This window comes from Papilio machaon, chromosome 24, assembly GCF_912999745.1.
Source record: "Papilio machaon chromosome 24, ilPapMach1.1, whole genome shotgun sequence".
Taxonomy (NCBI): Eukaryota; Metazoa; Arthropoda; class Insecta; order Lepidoptera; family Papilionidae; genus Papilio; species Papilio machaon.
The window spans coordinates 2,275,051-2,299,054 of NC_060009.1; the positions used below are offsets into that span (position 1 = coordinate 2,275,051).

Genomic DNA, 24,004 nt, shown 5'->3' on the forward strand with positions numbered 1-24,004 from the left:
CATATTGAAATAAGACACGTGTCTCTAGTCAAATAAGACACGTGTCTCCATTCAAATAAGACAAGAGTTTCTAGTCAAATAAGACACGTGTCTCCATTCAAATAAGACATGTGTCTCCATTAAAATAAGACACGTGTCTATAGTCAAATAAGACAAGTGTCTCTAGTCAAATAAGACACGTGTCTCCATTCAAATAAGACACGTGTCTCCAGTCAAATAAGACACATGTCTCCAGTCAAATAAGACATGTGTCTCCATTCAAATGCGTTCAAAAACTAAGGAAATTGCAACTTATTGAATGTGTTATAGCGGAGTAATAGTGACTGACTGTGAGCAGCACGCAGTACGCAGTGTGTCAGCGGTGTCTGGGGCGCTTGGCGGGCGGGGCGTGGTGGTGTCCGAGGGTGACGAGGGCGGAGGCGACGGCCAGCCCGCCCAGCGGCGGCGCGCGCCCCGTACCGCCAGTCGGCAGCCGCACCAGCAGAGACAGCACCGCCGCACGACCACCGCGGCACGGCTCCAGCGCCACCGGCGCCGGTACACCCACACCTCAACGAATAAATAGAATAGACTGAGTTATCTCTTCCATGTTATGTTCAGTCCGATGGATGAAAAGGAGCCAACTGAAAACCAGCTCTCAGGGACTGTTTAAACCAGGGATCCCCAAACTATTTTGAACAAGTTACCCCCTTTTCCAAAATGAACTGTTACCACAGACCCCCCCATGGCCAAATTATCTACTTTTAAGATCAATTATTATTATTATTCATGCTGACTTAGGTCAATAGAAGACAGAGTGAGAATCAGCAATGCTTTAAGTTCGATATCGACCACTTTGTTGTTGCTTTATTTGTTGTTACACATCAGGTAACTCACCTCCACCTCCTTTCTCCAGCTCGACGCAGACCTGACTGAATGGTCTGGACGCCATCTGCTCCATCTCAACAAACAGCCGCTGTCTGCGACGGTATATGTCATATTTCTGAACATAAAGATATCACATGATTAGCTAAAAAAAATTAGTATTCATTCAATAATATATAATACTAGCTGTCGCCCGCGACTCCGTCCGCGCGCAGTTTAAAAATGGGGGGGGGGGTTATGAAAAAGATGTCCGATTCTCAGACCTACTGAATATGCTCACAAAATTTCATGAGAATCGGTCAAGCCGTTTCGGAGGAGTTCAAGTTCGAACCTCGTGACACGAGAATTTTATATATTAGATGTTGTTAGAGATATATTAAATTGACTAAATCAAACGAACAATGTCTTTTTTATTTTTTTTAAGGTCTTGAACAATGTGAAAATAACGAACAAACCAAAAACAAGAATTATTCAAAATCTACCATAGTAATAAGATAACTGTCACAATACCAGTAAGAAAATAGTTATTTAAAGTGTGAATAAACAGATGCCCTTTTTTGGTATGGGGAAGGGGAGCAGACCTTCAAAAAATACCTTGCCTTCTTAGGAAAATACAAGGTTATGTAACTTGACTCACTAAAACCCTAATCGGTGGCCATCCTCTAATACAACTGATAAAAGTCTCAGTATCTACAAAAATCAGAACTACCCTTAGTGATCATTTAAGAATTCTGAGTGTAATGCTCTCACCTGTTTAATCTTCCACAAAGCGGCAGCAACTAGCAACAACAACAGGAAACAAGACGAGAATGTGATGAAGAACTGTTGCAGATTCAACTTGGGATACTGAGAGAAGGAGATCTGTATCCAGAGCGGTGGTCGAAAGTCGTACACGTAGACGAAGAATGTGGTCAAAGTGACATTGTCTTCAACACCGAATGCGTGCTCCGACTTCGCAAACCTGTAATGGAACGGCCTTGCTTTATTATTTAAGTGTATTTCTTATATACCGCTATGATTTATATTAATTTACTAGTTATAGCCCGCGACTCGGACCGCGAAATATATAAAAATAATGTAATTAGTAGCCTATGTATTCTAGACTATGTTATACATCTGTGCTAAATTTCATTAAAATCCATTGTGTCGTACCAAAGATTCTAACAAACAATTATTCATCTAAACTTTTGTATTTATAATATTAGTGAGAAGTATATTTTTTATTTATCTTGGCGACCCTTAACTTTGCGCGAGACGCTGCGCAGAACACAACACAAAGAAGAGGGAACTGCGCAGTGCGTCGATGACCTTAGACCACGGATCCCAAAACTATTTCAGACAAGTGACCCTCTTTTCCAAAATGATCCGTTACCACAGACCCCCATTTCCAAGTTACCTACTTTTAAGATCAATTATTATTATTATTCATTCTACCTTAGGTCAATAAAAGACAGAGTGAGAAATGGCAATGCTTTAAGTTCTATATCGACCACTTTGGGAATCCCTGCCTTAGACCTTCAAGATGTGGTCCTTCGAGTCGGATATTTAATAAAACAAGTATGAAATGTGTTACTTGTATCTGAAGTTGGTACAGTTGAGGTCGCTGAAGAGCGTGCGCTCTGCGGGGTCTGCGCGCGTGCGCACTGTGAGGTTCATGCGCGCGTGCGCAGAGCAAGTGATGCTGAAGTCCGCGTCCACGTCCGGCTTCACAGGCGCGTTGCGGAAGTTGATAGCGGACAAGTGGCGGTCCTCCTTCTTTGATAGATTGAACGTGAACTGGTAGTCCACCGCTAAATCATCTGGGAATAGTCAATTTACGTTATAAAAAAAAATACAATTAATTTATAATGCAATTAGTTAAAAAACTATGTACTTAAAAAAAACTTTCGGACATTTTCGATTGTTTACAAGACTAATTTGCGAAATAAACCTTACCGTGGGTTTCTAAGACCAAAACTATTTTAAATATAACATAAATCTCTGTTTTGTCAAAGACAAGAATGATATATTTTATATAAAGATTTCGAGTCTCAGAAATCAAGGGAAAAATACATAACAAACATATAACAACTATCTTAACTCACAATAACAAGCTCCCTTGTTATAGACATCTGCGTGATAGTGATTGGTGTTATCACATTTATCACAACGGTCACCAGCGAGACCTTTGGTGCTACAATAACAGCGACCAGTGTCAGCAGCACATGACACCGCTTGTGCATTGCACGAACATGCTACAATACAACAAAATACAAGTATAAATTATTTAAACCTTTCAGAAGTAACATTATCTTACAAATATTATAAATGCGATTTGGATGGATGGATGTTTGAAGGTATCTCCGGAACGGCTCAACGGATCTTGATGAAATTTGGCATAGTTAAACATAGTCTGGAAGAACACATAGGCTACTTATTATGTTTTTTTTTTTTAATTCCACACGGACGAAGTCGCGGCTGAAAGCTAGTTAAATTATAAATGGCTAACAATTACGCAATAATCTAATCACACAAACTCTGAAGAAGGACCATCGATGGGATTGAAACTAGTTAATGCCGTCACCGGATAAATGGCCGTTGATATTTAATTTACAAAAAGATGAAACCTATTTGTTCTTCCAAATTAAATTAATATCCGTTGAGCCGTTCTAGAGATACCTTCAACCAAACATCCCTCCATCTAAACATAAAAAATAAAAATCTACATATTACAATCTTTTTGACAGTACATCCCTTGACACTTCGCTACATACAAATCTTAGTAATATTATAAATGCGAATTGAATGGATGGATGTTTGAAGGTATCTCCAGAACGGCTCAACGGATCTTGATGAAATTTGTCACAGATATAGAAAATAGTCTGAAAGAATACACAGGCTATTACATTTTTAAATACCACACGGAATCGCGGGCATCAGCTAGTTACTAATAATCACTATATTCAAGACAAGTTTATTATTCAGAGCCGATGACATGTTTGAAAAGTACAATACTAACGTTGACACACGCCTCCATTAAGCGGACTGCCCCAATGCGCAGGCGCACATGTCTCACAATGGTCGCCGACAGCGCGCGCACCGCACGGCTGTACGCAGCGCGACGTCTCGTCACACACCGCGTGTCCGTTACACTGACACAGCGGACACCGTGTGAAGTGCCATCTACAATATATATTAGGTCCTTACATATGAAATTGGCGTTTTTCGTACTGGCCACTTTAATCACGAATTTCTCCTCTTTGGTAAGGAATTTCAAATTCAAATTTGTACAGCTATAGACTCATGTATTTGTGGTTCGATGACCGTCATTCATTTGTTTTTTTTCTTCTGTTTTTTTCTGTTTGCGTCACTCATTTCACAAAATGGAAAACTTAAAATATAGCATTATTTACGAGTACGAGTTCCGCCGTGGCACTAGTGCAGCGGAAACGACTCGAAGGGTGAATGATGTGTATGGCGGTCGTGTTGCAAAAGAAAACACAGTTCGTTTTTGGTTCCAACGTTTTCGTTCTGGAAATTTCGATCTGCAGAACAAGCCCCGTGGACGGCCTGAGACTCAAGTTGATAATGAAGAGTTGAAGGCTATTGTGGAAGCGGATCCATCGCAAACCACGTCCGAGTTAGCTGCAGGCTGCGATGTTAGTGATAAAACTGTTTTAATTCACTTGAAACAAATTGGGAAGATTAAAAAGCTTGAAAGGTGGGTACCTCACGAATTGACTGAAGCAAACCGGCAAACGCGCGTCGACTGTTGCGTTACATTACTAAACCGGCACAATAATGAAGGTATTTTAAACCGAATCATTACCTGTGATGAAAAATGGGTTCTTTACGATAATCGGAAGCGCTCAGCACAATGGTTGGATCCTGGCCAGCCAGCAAAATCCTGCCCCAAACGAAAATTAACCCCAAAAAAGTTACTTGTAAGCGTTTGGTGGACTAGTGCCGGTATTGTTCATTACAGTTTTCTCAAATCTGGCCAGACTATTACGGCTGATGTCTATTGTCAGCAATTGCAAACCATGATGGAAAAGCTAGCGGCTAAACAACCTAGGCTGGTCAATCGCTCCACGCCACTGCTGCTTCACGACAACGCTAGACCACACACTGCGCAACAGACGGCTACTAAATTAGAAGAGCTTCAATTGGAAAGTCTAAGACATCATCCGTACTCCCCGGACCTTGCTCCAACAGATTACCATTTTTTTCGAAATTTGGATAACTTCTTGCAAGGGAAAAAATTCAACTCCGATGGGGCAGTCCAAATCGCCTTCAAAGATTTTATTGATTCCCGTCCGACTGGTTTTTTTAGTAAAGGGATCAATGAACTACCTATGAGATGGCAAAAGTGCATAGAAAATAATGGTTCATACTTTGATTAATTAAATATATTATATTAAAAAATATTCGACTTTTTGTTCCTCCCATACAAAACGCCAATTTCATATGTAAGGACCTAATATGATACATAACAACCACGATATTGACGCAACAGATTTATGACAGTAGAAATTAAATGCATTTAATAATATTGACATCTCCATGGGTCTTATATATAAAGTAACAAATTGATCTAGTTAACAACTTAGTGCACTAAACACATACACATTTACATGTGTAATTTTTTTTGATGAAATAAAAGTGCCTATGAGGCATCTTTTCCTATATAATTGATACTTTGAGAGTGTTTCTCCTGTTAAGTTGTTAACTTGCACGTTGGCCCTTATTCATTGGAGCCATCGATCTAAAGCGGTCAGTAAAACTCGAAATTACAACTAAATGTAGTACAAATATAGTAATGAATGAGCGTTTTATAATATTTCTGTGGATATAACAGATATAAAAGTCGACGAAGAGCGCTGTGTACGAATCTGTTACAGTGCGTAAGACACTCAGCGCCTAAAATCTTCGAGATTCGAAGATTTACATTACTTAAGTGAACTACAACAATTATAATCGCTTATTAATTACTTAAATAGCTGCTTAGTGTCGATTTAAGTTTGAGTGTGTAATATTTGTCATAAGACCTGTGTTGCGGACAGATGTGCGGCTGATGAGGTCTTCGTTGTCCTCCAGGTAGACAGACTCCTCGGCCTCCGCCCTCGCCGTCATCACACCAGCCGCAGGCGGGCTCCGCGCGGCACGAGGCGCAGCCCGCGTGTGCAGCGCAGCCCCCACCACGTCCGCCTGTCGCACCCCCACCCCCCGCACACAACCCTGTCGACCACGCCCGACAACCGCCCAAGGGAAACGACGCGCCATATGCATTCTGATAAAAAATTAATAAAAAATCTGTAATGGCTTAATAAGTTCTTATCAAGGATATCAAACCCGGTGGGCATAAGTCAAACTAAATGATGACTCACTAGCCCCCCCCCCTGTCAATGTCATAAAAGTGTTTCAAGATCCTGATAGCAGCGTCTCTGCCTTCGGGCCAGATATCCTTGTTTGGCTATTGTATGCATATATTTTTTATTGTCAATTAAGTTATAAAATACTAATATTATAAATGCGAATGTTTATTTGTATGAATGGATGGATGTTTGTTTGAAAGTATTTTCAGAACAGCTAAACAGATCTTAATGAAATTTGGTATAGACATAGAGCATAATTTGGAATAACACATAAGCTACTTATTATTTTTAATCCCACGCGGACAGAGTCGCGAGCGACGATACGTTTGACATTTAACATATTAATAGAAAGAACACTAACCAAACTGTTATCCATGTCTTGTTACCACTAACGTACATTTCTGATTTAATACAACCGTTTTAAAATGTCACTTAATAACTATTGAAGGCTGTGTTTAAAATACTCGAAGAACAATATTTCGAATGACCATAGTACAATTAATTTCAATGTCTTCTGTATATAACACTTTTACTAGACTGACTGTGAGAGGAGCCATTCTAAATTATTATTTTTTAGAAATTCGTTATGAAATAATCTATATCTTGTACCTTGTCAACACATCGTCCGGCAGAGGCACACCAGATACATTCCTCTGCTGTACAATTGGCACAAGTTGTGTGTGTCGCACATGGAGCACTACAACCACCGCTTGACACACTTCTATAAGAAAAAAAAATCATAAAAAAAAACATGGAAAAATGTAGCAATGTGACGCGACGAACGATTTTTTTGATTTTTTAATCTTAAGGTGGGTATAGACTAGAGCATTTACTTGTAACACAATAACGAACCGCTCTATGATATGTAACACCCTTTCATGAACCAGACGTACTTTGGAAACTATGCTTTTACCTGTATCATATAATTCGTTAAAACGTTACATTACATAGAAATGCTTGAGAAAATGCTCTAGTGTATATTCACCTTTACACTATTATCAAAAATACGATAACGCTATTAGTGAAAAGAGTACCTATCCCGAAAGTATTCTTAAAGTTGTTGCCAAAATTCATATTATATTTGTACAGTGCCCTTATTTAGCGTAAAGTATACCAATAAGGTTTTTTCAACTGATGGGCATAATTCAAAATAAATTATCACAGCTCACTAGTGCCACATTGTCGACATCAAAAAATGTCACCAAATCCTCTTTGTACTGTAGCTGTCATGACATTTTTTTCCTTTATAGCATTTTGTATATCTAAGTAGGTTTTATATATATTTTAACAGAACCAACAGCGATAGTAGCGCCCCTCACCGATTCAGATATTCTTTGACTATAAATTGACAAATATCGTCGATAACGTTACGAAAACTTATATCGCAATTATTCTCAATAGAACCTCTGATCTAATAATTAACAATTAAATAATATTAAAGTACCTTATATCATCTGTTGTGTTTGCCGGCTTACATTTAACAGTGTCATAGTCCCAATAACAGGCACGTTGGTTTACGTCTTCTATCGCCTAGAAATCAGAAAGAATATTTAACTAAAATTCATACATACATATGATGACGTGGGCGTGGTTTACACTCACGTGGGCGTGGTGATGTCTGTGGGCGTGGCAAGCTGCACACGAGTGGTAGCGAGCACATGCGTCACGAGCTGGCTCTGATCCTGCACCACCACACTCCTCTAACGACAACGCCATCTAGATATTAAATTTAATCTTAAAAACTCTAACGACACTAAAAGTACGACTTTACTTTTTAATAAGGTAGCGCGGTTTAGTATTAAAATTATAGTCAAATGATCGGTGGGTATAGACATTTACCTACCATAGATAGAGGTAGGCTTTTTTTTATAGAGGGAAAAAAATGTGAGCCGTCATGGGACGCCTGGCAGATGTGAAACATCGTGTGTGTACAAGTAATATGCATAAAAGATAATATTATTAAAATAATATATATATATATATATATATATATATATATATATATATATATATATGTATACCTCAGTATAGCGTGGTGACCCGTCGCCACGGCAAGCGTCGCCACGCCAACAATTCGGTTTACAAGTGAGCCTATAGATGTTTCACATCAAAAATGCCTTAGGGCACCATCAGACATGGGAGCTACATAGCCTGGTGTGTCGGGCTCAGGCTCATTAGTGTTCACCTAACATGAGTCCCGTTACCGACTAAAACAACCCTCTCTATGGACTTTTTGGTACCCCTCCGGGACTACCTTCCGGTATTACTAGGTAGACAGAGGTAGGTGACTATGTCTTGATATATACCTGATGTGTATGCCTGAGACAGTACTGGGCGGAGGGGTAGCAGGCACCGCACCACGCGCACCCAGCAGCTGTACACGCACCACACCACTCAGCAGTACCGCATCTCTTCTCATCTACACACAATCATACACTATGGTTTAGATGACATCGGTGGCTCAGGGGTTAAGCATTTGACTTGCAATCTGCAGGTCCTGGGTTCAAATTCCCGCCATGTACCAATGTGTTTTTAGATTTGCATATGTACATTTATCTGACGTTCTTAAGATGAAGGAAAACATCGTAATGCTGTACATATCTGAGAAGAAATTCAATGATATTTGTGAAGTCAACCCGCACTGAGTCAGTGTGGTTGACTATGACCTAGTCACCCCTAACTTGGGGTAGGTTCTGAGCCCCTCAGTGGGGACGTATAGTGAGTGAGCTGATGATAAAATGGATAAATGGATGTTTGAAGGTATCTACAGAATGGATCTACGGATCTTGATGAAATTTTACATAAATATAGAACATAATCTGCAAGAACACATAGGCAAGTTTCTTTTATTATGCGAGGACGAAGTTGCGGGTAACAGCTAGTTAGGGTATAAATATAGTGCTTTAAAGACTACATTTCCTTGTACTGAAAACTGCCACAGACAATCAAATACATTGAACCTTATTTTCATAGCATTAAAGTTTAATTTAAAATGCAGTTGTTTCATTACTTTTTTAATTTCACGAACAAAAAAATCCTATCCTATTTTCTGAAAATAGTCTCCGTTCATCCTATGTAATAATAATTTTATCTAGCTAGAATCTTTAGTTCTGTTCTGACTTACCTAACACAGGTTCAACGGCGCAAGTTTTTACTGTACCATCAAAAGACTTCGCCCAACCGACTTCTTCCAACTGAAAACAATTTACTAATTATAGTTCATTAAAAAATAAAAAGAAATGAATCCAACACAGAAATAATAAAAGAAAAGGACAGAAACAAATATACAAAAACATTAAGCAAAAGACCTTGACTGTTTATCACCCTTTAAATATGTACAATTATGTCCAATTTATATTATTCCAGTCAATAGATTAAATCCAGTGCTGGAACACAAATGGAAAAATGTAAACCAATCATGGAACCAGTTAAATACATTCTAGTGTGGGTTTACATTTCTTCAGTTACAGACACCCATCAAATGATGACAAGCAAGAGGCCAACTGAATTCGCCAAAATAGCGACATACCCATTACCTTCACGTACAGAAAGATATTCATTCTTATCATCAAACCTGCCCTTATCCCTATAAAGAGTCGACACAGTATTTCTCCTCTGTCAAATTCTCCCTTCCCATCCCTTCCTTATAAAAAAACTTGTGAGCCGTCATGGGACGTCTGGCAGATGTGAAACATCGTGTGTGTACAAGTAATATGCATAAAATATTAAATATTATAATTAAATAAATAATAATGATAATGTATACCTCAGCGTTCACTCTACTACGCATACAATATGTATATGTATACCTTAGTATAGCGTGGCGACCCGTCGCCACGGCAAGCGTCGCCACGCCAACAATTCGGTTTACAAGTGATCCTATAGATGTTTCACATCAAAAATGATTGAACTAAAGTCCTTCGGTTCACAAATAATTAATATTGAATACTCACAGCGACACAAAGTGAGTCTCTCGTCCTCCACGCGCATGCGACTGCTGAGTTCCTTGTTGCGGAGACACACGAGTGTTCATCTGTGTACGCAGCACAAGACACGCCCACAACAAACACCAACGCGTCAGATCGCAGGCGACCATCAAAACTGAAGTTATTAAACATAAATATATGATAATTGTCGTGTTTATTTGATAAATAACTTCATATTGAGATTACTGACATATATAAATTATTAAAACTTCATTTAGAGTCTATGTGTTCTTCCAAACAATGTTCTACATCTGTGACAAATTTCAGCGAGATCCGTTTAGCCGTTCTGGATATACCTTCAAACATCCATCCATCCATCCATCCAAACGTACATGTTTTAATCTTACTAATATTATAAATACGAATGTTTAGATGGATGGATGGAGAACGGCTAAAGGGATCTAGATAAAATTTAGCACAGGTGTAGAACATAGTCTGGAAGAAAACATAAGCTACTAATTTTTTTTTTAAATTCCTCACGAACGAGATCGTGTGTGACGGCTAGTGTAATATATCTCACCCTCCGTATATAATGGCAGATCTACGTCCCCTGTGAGTGATGAGAGCGGTCGCATGCGCAGCTCGTGCTGCACCTCGCGGCTCAGGCGCAGTGTGCCACACGCCACATCTATACAAATAAATTATCTTACATATAAAATTCTCGTGTCACAATGTTCGTTCCCGTACTCCTCCGAAACGGCTTGACCGATTCTCATGAAATTTTGTGAGCATATTCAGTAGGTCTGAGAATCGGCCAACATCTATTTTTTCATACCCTTATTAAGTTTTTTTTAACTGCGCGCGGACGGAGTCGCGGGCGACAGTTAGTTAATTTATATATATATAAAAATGAATCCCTATATCCCTTGGTCACGTCATCACGCGTGAACTGCTGGACCGATTTCACTTTTTTTTGTTGTGTTTGTTATTGTCAAGAGGAGGTTCTATTGACAGAAAAAATTTAAAAAATTTAAATGGATGGATGAATAAATGGATGGATAATAATGTTTGTTTGAAGATATTTCCAGAAAGGCTTAATAGATCTTAATGAAATTTGGTATAGATATAAAACATATTCAGGAAGAACATGTAGGCTACATATTGTTTTTTTTTTTAATTCCGCGCAGACGAAATCGCGGGCGACAGCTAGTACACAATAAATGTTGAAAAAAACTGCCTTTTAACTATAGATGTCAGCATGATCAACTGTGACATTAAATATATAATAGATATACAAAAAAAAACACTTTATTTTACATACAAAGTTCTCTATAGACTTTACTCATAGATGACGTACCTAACATCATATATCATTGCAGCAGCAGAGTAACACTTTGAGGCAGCTGGACTGGCTGGTGCTGCAGGTGCACTGTCGTTGTGCGCGTTCCCACCAAACACCAACATCACACCTGAAACAAATACAATAATCATTAAAATAAAAAAGGTGTAACATCCTCTGGAACTTACTCTGAGGATAAAACAACTGTAAAACATACTTCACACTGTGATCATTTATTCAACTTCTTTCCAACAACATTAAAAATAGTTTAATTTACTTATCTATGTATTTTTTTTATATTACAAGGTGGCAAACGTGTTCGTTTGCCACCGCCAACAGCGGCTACATGAATTCGCGGAATTGGCGAAGCGACCGCTACCTAGACATTCGCAATTGCAGATGCGTTGCCTACCCTCAATCGACGAAGGAAGAGACGCACAAAAAGAGAATATTTAACCTTCCTATGCATCTCCCCCTCCATCAAATCTACATCCCCTTCCCATCCTTTCCTAATAAGAAAAGGGTGGGAAGGTAAAAGGACTAAAATTAGTCCTCCGGTACCACACTCATCAGACTGTACTTGGAATTACTTCCACTTGAAGTCTGTCTTCTGTGAGGTTGTGGTATTTCACCAGACGAGCTGAACAATTCGTGCTACTAAATAAATTGTTAATATCACAAATAATAAAATATAACTATAAAACAAAATTATTTCTCTTCCTTTTAAAACATTTCTGCACAACTTTTTTTTCAACTAATTTGTATTTTTTATCTATTACACACTGCTTCGTGTTACTGGCCAGTACAAACTCCTTGACAGTTTACAACCTCTGCCGTGATACCAAGGAGGTTCGATAAACATCAATATGCATTATACAAAGTTAAACATGAAAAAAAAAAACAGAAATTCTAATGTAGTCTTAGTGATTTTTTTTCCTTTTTGATATCAATCTGTCGTGTAACCACTACAATCTGACTAGATATATAAACGAACTAGAAAAATTGCTGAAAAATATTAACATCTGGATAAAGCTACAACTCTGAGATCATACAAAAAAATAAAATACATTTTCTTGAAATATGGAATTAATATCTTACTAAACTCACAGAAAGGGGATTTCTTAGATTTTTTTTTGTTTGACTATACACTAACAATCGGGTTTCTGAGACCAAAATCTCTGTATAAAACTTATCCTTATCATCTTACAAAACAGAGATAACAATATGATTTAAATGAAGATTTCGGTCTCAGAAACCCACAATAAATAGTACTAAATAATCTAGTTTTATGACTATATGTCGTATACTAACTGACCTGACTGACTGACGTATACTGACCTGGTGATACAAATATAGCTGTATGTAGATATCTAGGTGTTGGAGCAGACGGCAGCGGACGCCACACTCGGCTTTCCACCTCGTATTCGTACAATGCTGACGATGGCGCCTGAAAACAAATTATAGTTGGATGAATGGATGGATGGATGTTTGTTTCTATGTACCAGCTTAACAGATATAGAGCATAGTCTAGAAGAACACATAGGCTATTTACTAAGTGTTTTTTTTTTAAATTCCGTGTTAACAACGTCGCGGGGAAAAGCTAGTATAATCATAATTATTTTTGTAGTTTTTCACAAATCCCCTATATCATCATCATCATCAGCTCACTATACGTCCCCACTGATTGGCTCGGAGCCTACCCCAAGTTAGAGGTGACTAGACCATAGTCAAGACTTAACTAAAGAGTTTATCCCTCTCGTTCTATTTAAAAAGACATAGATAACATGACTTTATTTAGATCTTACGGTGCAAAAACACACGGTATTACAAAATAAAAGTTAAAAAAAAAGTAATAATTAATGAATTCCCAACCTGTGCAGCCTCAGACTCAGACACAAGACCAGCATGTACGTAGACACGACGCGAGAGCGGGTCCCAGGCAGCTGAGTGACCGAAACCGGCGCGGGCAGACCACCCCTTGGTGGGCGGGGCTGACCACGCCCCTTCCTCTATATGATACTCCTATAACATCATTTATTTTTTATTCTATATATATAAAAGAAAGTCGTATTAGTTACACTATTTATAACTCAAGATAGGTCGAACTGATTTAGCTGAAAATTGATGGGGAGGTAGCTTACAACTAGGAGACGGACATAGGATTTTTTTTATCTTGTGTGCATTTTTTTATTCCGCGCGGACGGAGTCGCGAGTAAAAGCTAGTATATCATAAAGTGGGAAACAAGCAAGCGGCTACCGAAATTCGCCTAGATAGCGAAGCGACAACTACTCATATTACGAGCGGACGTACAGAAAGAGTATATACACAGTATTTCCTCTTTCCTATGCTATCCTTCCTTCGCCAAATTCACTTCCCATCCTTTCCTCTTAAGAAAAGGATTGAAAGAGAAAGAGGGTTATAAACTAGGCCTCCGGAATACAATCTTATCAGACTGGAAGACTAAGTGGAAGCAAGTATGCAGTCTACTGTGTGTTCGTGATATTGCTGTGGGCGAGATGTAACATTCTTTCAACAGATGTTTATTGGCGTTTGGATTTAAAATATGCTGTCATCGTTCATATTAAATTAATGTGAAAACTAGTGAATAAAAAAGGATAATTCAATGAAAATGAGAAATGACATAGACTGTTATCACAAACTTATTAAAACAGACATATTTTTATCATAAATTTAATCCTAAAAATTTCTTAAATTTTTATTTAAATTTCTTACCAGTGACATATCTTACTAATATTATAAATGCGAATGTTTGGATGAATGGATGGATTTTTGTTAGAAGACAGAACGGATCTTGATAAAATTTGGCAGATATGTAGAATATAGCTTAGAAGAACACACAGGCAACACATTTATTTATTTTTTAACTTCGCACAGAGTCGCGGGCGACAGCTAGTATAATTTCTCATTTCTATTTAATTCGAATATATAGGTACTGTGAAATTATAGTTGCATTAATAATTTTTACTTGAAAATAATTATTTTATAGTTTTTTTTTAATTAACTCAAAAACTCACCTGAACAATATGCATGTACCCGTAATGTGGCGAATGTCCGAAAAAAACCACCATAACTGCCTTCTGAGTGGGTCCTATGTGAGCGAGCACAGCCGTGTGACCAGACAAGTGTAGACCTCCTGAGTAACAATTAACAATATTACTAATATTATAAATGCGAATGTTTAAATGGATGGATGGATTTGAAGGTATCTCCGGAACGACACAAAGAATCTTGATGAAATTTGGAACAGATGTAGAACATAGTCTAAAAAAACACATAGAATACTTTTTTATTCTTAGTGGATGAAGTCGCGGGCTACAGTTATTAAATAAATAAAATACTTAATAATTACGTCTAAAAATATTCATTACTGTTAAGAAAAATCATCTTCAAATACTAGATATTATACAACTATCAAACTAATTTCAGTCTTCTTTCTCTTCCTTCCCTTTTCTTATAAGGAAAGGATGGGAAGGGGAAGTGGATTTGACGAAGAAGGGGGGGCATAAGAATGGGAAATTTCTCTTTCTGTGCGTCTCCACCTCTCAGGATTAAAGGTAGGCAACACAACTGCAATTTGGGATGCTCTTTAGCTACCTAATCTTACTAATATTATAATTAATATTAAGATGGATGGATGGATGGATGTTTGTTAGAAGGTATCTCCGGAACTGCTCAATGGATCTTGACAATTTGGATCTTGTATTATAACGTTTGTATTATAATGTATAAAAAAACCTTTCATTATTGTTTGGAAAGAATGTAGATCCAAAACTATGCAATTTATAATATCTACCTAACGTTTAAGATAAATTTAGTGAATACAGACCGCAATGTTTCAAAGGGGCGGTCCTGTGCGGGGAGCAGGCGGTGGGCGTGGCGTTGCTCCAGATGACAGTGTTCTCCTGTATCCTCCCCCTCCACACCTCGTTGGTGACCTCGCCCGCGCGCCCCTCCAGCCCGGCCAGACCACCACTACCATCACAGACATATTACTTCTAGTAATTTACCAATAAGTCCTGCTTGTACACGGAAACTAGAAAAAACTACAGGACACTCATCTCCCTTTTTTTTCAGAGGGGAATGCTTTTTGCATACTCTGCACCCCGGGTGGGGGGGAGAACGCGGTAGTTATGTGGGATTCTCTTCCGGATGGGAAGTATACCCACTAAACGTCTCTGAATACGGCAATTAAATATTTTGTTAGTAACTCACCCTCTTTCAGGTTCATCAGAGGCTACAACTCCTCCATACACGATGACCTCGTCTCCATACATGACAGCGGAGTGAGCGAACCTCGGCGCTGGACTGACCGCTCCTTCGTCTATCGCCTTGATAGGATACCATCGGTTTTCTGCCGTTTTATATCTGAATAAAATTACCCTAAGTTCACTATAGAAATAACAGGTTCCATATACCCACTATTTGCAGCGATTGCTTTGTGACAAATTTCTCCTTAAATTTATTAACATCATATTAACACTTTACCTGTACATAAAGTCAGCATGTGAGAACGTCTCCCCTCCCACTCGCAGTAGGTCCGGGCCCGCGGCGAGCAGCGCGTGCGCGGCGGCGGGGGGCGGGGCGTGCGCAGGCGCAGGTAGTGAGGGGCGCGCGTCACCCGCCTCCCGCCACCGCCACTGCCACCCCGCGGCGGCCGCGTCGCGTGCGCACGCCGGACCCGCACGCGACATCGCACATTCGCACCCCGCCCGCGTACACTCGCCCGCACCGTACTCAGCGTTGCAGTCCTCTGAAATATATTGTTAACTGTTGTTTTCGACCTAATTGCATTGAAAACTTTAAATTACATTTCAATGTAATGTTTCAGAAAAAAATCTCTTCGTCTGAAAATCATAAATTATTAAGGTGACCATTACTAAATTGGAATCATATTTGGACAAAGCGGACACACCTGGACAAAGCGGCTCATCGCAGGCAATGCCCACCCAATCTGGTTCACATCTGCACACTCCGTCTTCACATTCCCCATGATCTGGTAAAGAAAAAATAACTTAAGTAACTATCCGTCAAACACAAAATAACTAAGGGAAATAAAAATATCGTGGGAAAGATTATTTATACTTACTTGAACAGTTGGTACGATGATCATTTGAGGGACAAGAGTACGCCGCGTATGTGACATTAAAACCTTCCATAGCATACGCGTCATCAGAGAAGAAGTGAAGCAACGCACTTCCTGACCGTGCTATCACTTGTCTCGTCCATCCAAAGTCACCATCGTCCAACACACCGCTGTAATAGACAATATTTTTATGTACAGATATAATTATTTTACGGTGGAAACAATAATCATGGAATATAGACTCAATGACAAAGTAATTAAAATTAATCTGTATAATCTTGGATAAAGCTGATTAAGCTGTACATAACATGAGCCAAAATAAAAATATGTTGTCTCCAACAAACGACGAAATTGCGATATAATATTATGATAGCTGTCGCCCGCGACTCTGTCTGCGCGGAATTACAAAAAATCTTTATTAGTAGCCTGTGTGTTCTTCCAGACTATGCCCCACATCTATGCCAAATTTCAACAAGAACCGTTCAAACAAACAGTCACATTAATATCGATATAAGATAGTAAGATATAAGATATAATTTTCCTACTTTATTGGGAAAATGTGAGATAAAGTGCAGCTATACTATAATATATTGATAGATAAGTTAAATATTTAAATGAGAAAAAATATTCCTAAATCATCGCGTTTTAGCGAATATGTACAGTTTGTCTAAGTTGAAAATTCTTCAGGATGGGATTAGAACGCAGGATTAATGTTACCTGAATACGGCCAGAAGGCGTTCAGCACGTACACTATCCCCATCATAAACATAAAGGTGGTCCCAACCGCACTCCGTGGCGAAACTCTCGAGACGTATCCGCAGAGGAGGCGGGCCGGGGCCAAGGCGGGGCGGAGCCACCAGCCACGAACACGCCGTGCTCACGCTGTAGTTCCCAGGACCATCTGTTATCACACCACTTGCGGCACTCAATCTGAAAGTAAGAAACGGACGAAATTAATATTAAATTTAAAATAATTTTTGTGATGGCAATAATTTAATTTATCAATAATAACTATTATACATCTGTATGATGATACTTCAAGGAAGATATAGGAGGCAACAAGAGCTCACAATGGGACTGGTAATAGACGGGTGATTTGTATAAATCTCAAGTAAACAATATTGATTGATGACAGAGCATCGGTGACTCAGGGGTTGACTTGACTTGCAATCTGCAGGTCCTGGGTGGTGAAGGAAAACATCGTGATGCAACCTGTACATATCTGAGAAGAAATTCAGTGATATGTGTGAAGTCAACCAACCCACCCTGGGCAAGCGTGGTTGACTATGGCCTAGTCACTCTTAACTTAGGGTAGGCTACAAGCTCCTCGGTGGGAACATATAGTGAACTGATGATGAAATGAAACAATATTGCTTACAAAATTTACATTTCAGTGGGATTACAACATTTGCATTTTGCTTGTATTAAATGCAAAATGGTGTGAAGTATTTCAAAACAAAATTTATCATAAGCACCTATGTACATGTAAATTCTCAATAGACCTTTCTAGAAATCTTACACCCATCATCTTGCTAATTTAATTTGGTCTGATTATGATTTAATTGAAACCATTTGAAAGCATACACTGATGTACTATCATAATCCTGGATGTTAGATTAAATAATCTATATAACATACTGTCACCCGCGACTCAGTCAGCGCGGATATAATAAGAAAACTTAATTAATAGCCTATGTGTTCTTCCGAGACATGCCGAAGACAGAACGGCGTGGAGGCAGTTGGTCGACGCATCTGTAAAGGCATATCAAGACGAGCACGACCTTCAGTAATGAAGTATACGAAGAAGAAGAAGATGTGTTCTTCCAGACTATGTTCAACATCTATGCCAAATTTCAGCAAGTTCCATTGAGCCATTCTGGAGATACCTTCAAATACCATCCATCCATCTAAACATTCGCATTTATAATATTAGTAAGATAATAATTGCATACATGGCAATGAGTGCAACAATATATTATCGATTGATAATTGGCAGCAGCCTTGCGTGTCTGCTAACGGTTTAACGTATACAACGCCTACATGCATTGATACGAATTGACGCCCTTCTAAAACACAAAAGAGATCAAGTTTCCATGTTTTTTCCGCACATTACTATGGATTTATTTACATTGAATAAATTATGGATGCATTTGACAGACTCCTACGCATTTATATTGCATCTTTTACATTCACTTTACTTGGACCAGTAGACTAAAAGTCTGACCACTGCTCACCAACGCTTTTCAATATTTTTGTTTATACCCTCAAATAAGACAACAGAAAGCATAAATTTCTCAATTTAACTGTCCATCTCTTATGTACACATAGTATATAACATAATATAAGACAAAACAAAAATCTTTATTCCTTACTAATATTATAAATGCGAATGTAACTCTGTCTTTCTTCCTTTTGTGCCTAAACTACTAATTGGATTTAAATAAAATTAAGAATAAATTAAGTCTAGAGCCTTAGAAAGGACACTACTAGTGCTACGTAATGTAAAGCTACTTTTTAATGCAAAATTTGTAAATAAGTATATAATTTTTTATACTTTAGACTTAGACGTTTAATTTGAAATAAATAAAAGATTTACACTCAAGGGTGCAAAATAACAATAGAGAATAGGGGATGAAAGTTTATATGAGAATATGTAATGTTTATGTGAATTTTTTGTATGTTTAATATGTTTTGTTGTAATTTTTTATAATTGTAAGTAAAATAATTAGCCTTAGTCATTAAAAATGGTACCCAAAGACAGTATTGCATACAGAGGAAATCGCGGGCACAACTAAATAAATGAAATTAACAACTAAATAAATTAATCAAATGAACAACTACATAGCAGTCAAAATTGCAAGTTTAATAAGTGCCAAGGACACAAAACATAAATTGAACTGTGTAAAATGATTTAATCACATATTACACAAAAGGCAGTGCTCCGCAGAGACAATAAAATGAAATACATAGCCAGTTAACATGCAAATATGGACATTGTTTTAAAACTAATTTCAGATTTCATTCATAATGTACAATGGACACTAATTTAGGAACATTTGAATGTGAAATTCAACTGACACTTGCTTAAAACATGCTTTCTCTACTTTTTTTAGAATATCAGGGATGTCAGTATGTTTTTATGCAAGCACACTGAGAGTGGAAACCCGTCTTAAAATAAACCACTCCATACATACACCACTAAAAACAATATATTTGATGTATCACAAAATTTATAAAGTTTGGTGTACAAATCATTTTTTTACAAAATATCTTCATTGGCATGTATGACTTGTCCACATCAAGGGTCTTGGAGCCTTTCCAGATTAGGGTCACGAGTTCTTAGTCAACCACACTGGCCTAGTGCAGTTTGGTTGTCTTCACACATATCTTTGAATTTTTTCAGTGTAAGAATCTTAAATAAATATAAATATGAAATTCGAAAATATAAAAACACTTTGGTACAAGACGGGATTGAAACTAGACATAGTCCAGTCCGATCAAGCACTTTACAACTGCTCTACCGACACTCTCATGGTAAATGTAATACTTTTGACTATGATTATTGCAGCATAGTGATAATTTGTCTTCACTCCTTATATACTACTAGCTGTCCCTTGACTACATCAGCGCGGTTTAAAAAAAACTTAATAAGTAGCCTAGGTGTTCTTCCAGACTACATTTCATATCTTTGCAAAATTTCATCAAGATCCATTGAGCGGTTCCGGAGATACCTTGAAACAAACATGCATCCATCCATCCATTCGCATTTATAATATTAGTAAGATTACCTACATATTTTCATAGTGCAGAATACATTTTGTGATTGGGTCTCAAAAATTTACTATAATGTGCACCTAATGTAGAGTATTAAATAAGGTAACACTGCTTAAGTCTTCAATAAACCAGTGCAGTATTAAAGAAATAAAGGTAGTCATCTCTCAGAAAATTATTAAAAACTAAATATGCTACATCCTTATTCTGTACAAATGCAAGAAAAAAACTGGTTTTCCAACAAGTTTCAAACACAATTATACTTAAGGAAATCAAGTTTGGCAAATGCTGACTAAAGTTTTATCCTGCATGCATATGACAAGACTTTAATTTATTTAACCGCTAGATTAAATCTAGTTCCTTAGACTAATCTTAAATGTGATTACTGGTATTAAATATCAAAATTGTAGACAATACATACTGTTTGGGACAAGGGAACAATAAAGCACAGGCTTTAAGACTTATGTAATCCTTCCATTGGTTGTTACTGCTAAAACATCAGTTTGAAAACATAGACAATTAGAGAAGGAGATTACTCTAATTGTGAATTTTACCAGGTCCTTTTAAGATTTGCACATCAATAAAAAAATATTTAAAACATCCGAATATACTAAGCTAGGGCAGGGATCCCCAAAATATTTTGGACAAGTAACTCCTTTTCCAAAACGAACTGTTACCTCAGACACCCATGGCCGAATTATCTACTTTTAAGATCAATTATTATTTTTTTTTTCATTCTGACTTAGGTCAATAGAAGAAGACAGAGTGAGAATTAGCAATGCTTTAAGTTCGATATTGACCCCAAGGGGTCCGACCACTTTGGGAATCCCTGCTGTAGGGGATAGTTACATTACAAAAAAAAATACTTCCACCAATACAATAACTCATTACTTCAAAGTATAGTTAATACAATTAGGACTTCATAAATAAAGTGGGTTAATGAAAATTAAACAGTCAGGAAGGTAAGTCACCAACATTATCATTAATGTATTTTGGTAAAAGGAAGCCAAATTTAATGATATTTTAAGTGATATATTGAAGAGGGTAAAGACCTATAATAGTGGCACAGTAATTGCTAAATTGGTGAACCAGATACTCCCTGGAATGTCCATTATTCACAGCAGACCAGGCAAGGATTATTAGGGATAACAGGTTGAAGAAGTGTAACCTTCAGAATTTTGAATGGATATAAAAAAAGGTTGGAAATCTCTATACTAACTGAACCTGGCATATGTTGTAATACCAAATTGAAAATCCTGTCTGAAGTCTAAATAATCAAAATAATGCTACAACAGCATGGTGCAAACAATGATCATCTCCCTGGCTATAGTATTCATGTGGAGATGGCACACAAAGGTTTTTATAATTCTTAATTTTTTGTGTCTTAATTTATTACAGCCCATGCAAGCAATAACTTTTTATAAACAAGATAAAAAATTTATTATTTAGTGCCAAAGTTCTTTATTTTGCTTTGCTTTCTCCATTTCTTTTCTCGGCAGATCGTTTTGGATGGTGGAAAGGAAGGTTTTTCCATGTGCATGTATGTTTGTAAATATAGTATTCAAAACCCTAGACAGCACTTTTTGGGTACTAGTTTTTTTTCAAGTAAAATACGGATATAATGATTTATCGTTCAAGTTTATATGCACGTCTTTTAATTTTATTAGCCATTTGTTTGTAAGCTCACGATGTTTGTGTCGTGAAAATAATGGAAAGTGCTTTATTATATATAACATTCCAAGTTGACACGGCCTTCGAAAGCGATCTCAAGAGGAAGCCGAGAAGCCAAAGAAGGTAATTGGATAATCCGTCATAGGCTTTTCATGCAGAATTTACATGGGAATGCCTTCTGTCAAATAGGTCACTGAACTGATGTAAGCAAATTTTCGTTATAACGCAAGAATATGTACTCACTTTATCTTCCCACCGCAATGCTGACATTCAGGACCCTGCCAGCCTTCGAAGCATACACAAGTCTCGTTCCTACATTCACCGTTTATACAGTTATGTTCACTACACCTAGATAGAACATCATGACAAAACAATAACACTATGAGCACTGAACACAAGAACGGCGAGAACCATGAGTATTTTCGTCTGTATTTCGATTTGAAGAGGAATAAGAACATTTGTAGAGATTCTACCATTTTGATGTATGCATTTTCAACGAGTTTTGTTAGCTTATCGCGGACTTAAAAGCGGCCGTGCGTCGTGTAGTTTCCGTACGGTACTAATTTTAGTGTTGTCATATCATCTTCCAAAATTAACTATGTAAAAAGCAGACAAAATTTACTGATGTTGTAATTTATCAAGAATAGATTTAATATTCGTGAAATTAAATAAGTAGTTTAAAAATGATTATCAGAGTACATGTCAGAAATACTGTCAGTGTCAAGTAAGTGTTTATTATTCTACCCGTATCATAAGTTTCTTATTAATTGTTTCTTTTAATCGTTTTCAGTTCTATAGTTACATTTCAAAATTATGAAAATCACCAATTAATGAGTGTTTTTTGATCAGAGAAAAATGGAAAAGTACCCTATTTACAGGTAGTTTTTGGAAATTGTAACACAGGTTTTGACATCCAATTTTTACCCATTTTTAAAATAATTACAACTGCGTTCAAGTTTTACTTCTGAGTATTGCCCAGAATTTTGAAAATAAAAATCACAATTTAACTATTTCATACCAAATGAAAAATCAAAACATTCAGATTGTTTTAAAGCTTAACTATGATAACGTAAGACTTTGAATGATCGAAAATTGCGGTTCATTGGGCGAAATGTAAGTAAAATTTTGTGATAGTGATATAGTAACGTTTATGAATTGAAAACTTAAGGATTTTCTTATGGCAGTGCGGTGTTACCTTAAACTCAAACTGTCACACTACATGTCAAAAAATTGTTTGTTTTTAAAAGTCGTGTCAAATGTTTACAAAATTTTTAAACATGAAATTAATTGATTCAGTTTACGAATGTGTAAAAACTTATTAGTTCACCAGTGAATATATAATTATAATATGTGTGTGTGTGTTAAATCTGTGCAGAAACAGTTGGGGATCAAGCGCGATGTTCGACTGGTAAGTAATTTTCTGCTTTTAACAAATTTTAAAAGTTTATTTTCTATATTTATAAACTTAACTATTCGAGTTCGAGAAAGACAAATTAGTATACGAACTAAATCAAATCAATGTAATAGTGCAAACATTTTAGAGCACGAAAATCGGCGGGGGTATTTTGAAATTGCAAGATGACATATCACGTAACGTAAATAAAATTTAATAATCTACTATATTTGTGTATAAAATGTCATATTCATTGCTGAGGTAACGATTTCCGACTCATTTCATTTTATAAGAGAGAGTATTTTCTATAAATTAAAACTAATCTTCCGTATGATGCTAGGTGATACGATATTTCATGTTAGTATTCCGTCTTTGAAATGTAGGTGGCGCTAGTTTTATAAATGTTGTCTTCATTTCGTTTTTCATCCCACTTCTAACGAAAGTAATAAAGTTTATGTAATTTTTCCTCGTTTTTGCTTGAAATATGTGCATGTTTCGTTAATTTTTTTCGTTTTCCTAAACTGTCCAGAATAAAACAGCGCCATCTATTAACTTAGGTGAAAATATAAAAATTTATCGTT

The 24,004-nt window shown here is 37.2% G+C and overlaps 1 protein-coding gene across 1 annotated transcript; it reads right to left on the minus strand.

Moving 5' to 3' along the window:
• Positions 1–331: 331 nt before the first annotated feature.
• LOC106720578 (attractin-like protein 1) lies at positions 332–22,606 on the minus strand. Its single transcript, XM_045683939.1, has 25 exons — positions 22,274–22,606; positions 17,306–17,518; positions 16,592–16,758; positions 16,418–16,498; positions 15,991–16,255; positions 15,718–15,870; positions 15,332–15,477; positions 14,520–14,638; positions 13,356–13,505; positions 12,822–12,930; positions 11,502–11,613; positions 10,725–10,832; positions 10,172–10,319; positions 9,343–9,412; positions 8,525–8,637; positions 7,821–7,934; positions 7,663–7,748; positions 6,828–6,939; positions 5,892–6,133; positions 3,863–4,026; positions 2,949–3,098; positions 2,438–2,663; positions 1,615–1,840; positions 877–982; positions 332–549 (listed from the first exon to the last, which is right to left on the minus strand). The coding sequence occupies exons 1-25, from the start codon at positions 22,504–22,506 to the stop codon at positions 356–358; spliced, it is 3,807 nt and encodes a 1,268-aa protein (XP_045539895.1). The 5' UTR covers positions 22,507–22,606; the 3' UTR covers positions 332–355.
• Between the last annotated feature and the right edge of the window lie 1,398 nt (positions 22,607–24,004).

What these genes read in the sequence shown, in the direction of transcription:
- LOC106720578 (XM_045683939.1), bottom strand. Translation starts at nt 22,506, where the DNA reads ATGGTAGAATCTCTACAAATGTTCTTATTCCTCTTCAAATCGAAATAC. An exon ending in CGCCTTCTGGCCGTATTCAG is followed by an intron (nt 16,759 to 17,305) that starts GTAACATTAATC and finishes TGTCTATTACAG; the next exon opens with CGGTGTGTTGGACGATGGTG. An exon ending in CTTTGTGGAAGATTAAACAG is followed by an intron (nt 983 to 1,614) that starts GTGAGAGCATTA and finishes CTTTATGTTCAG; the next exon opens with AAATATGACATATACCGTCG.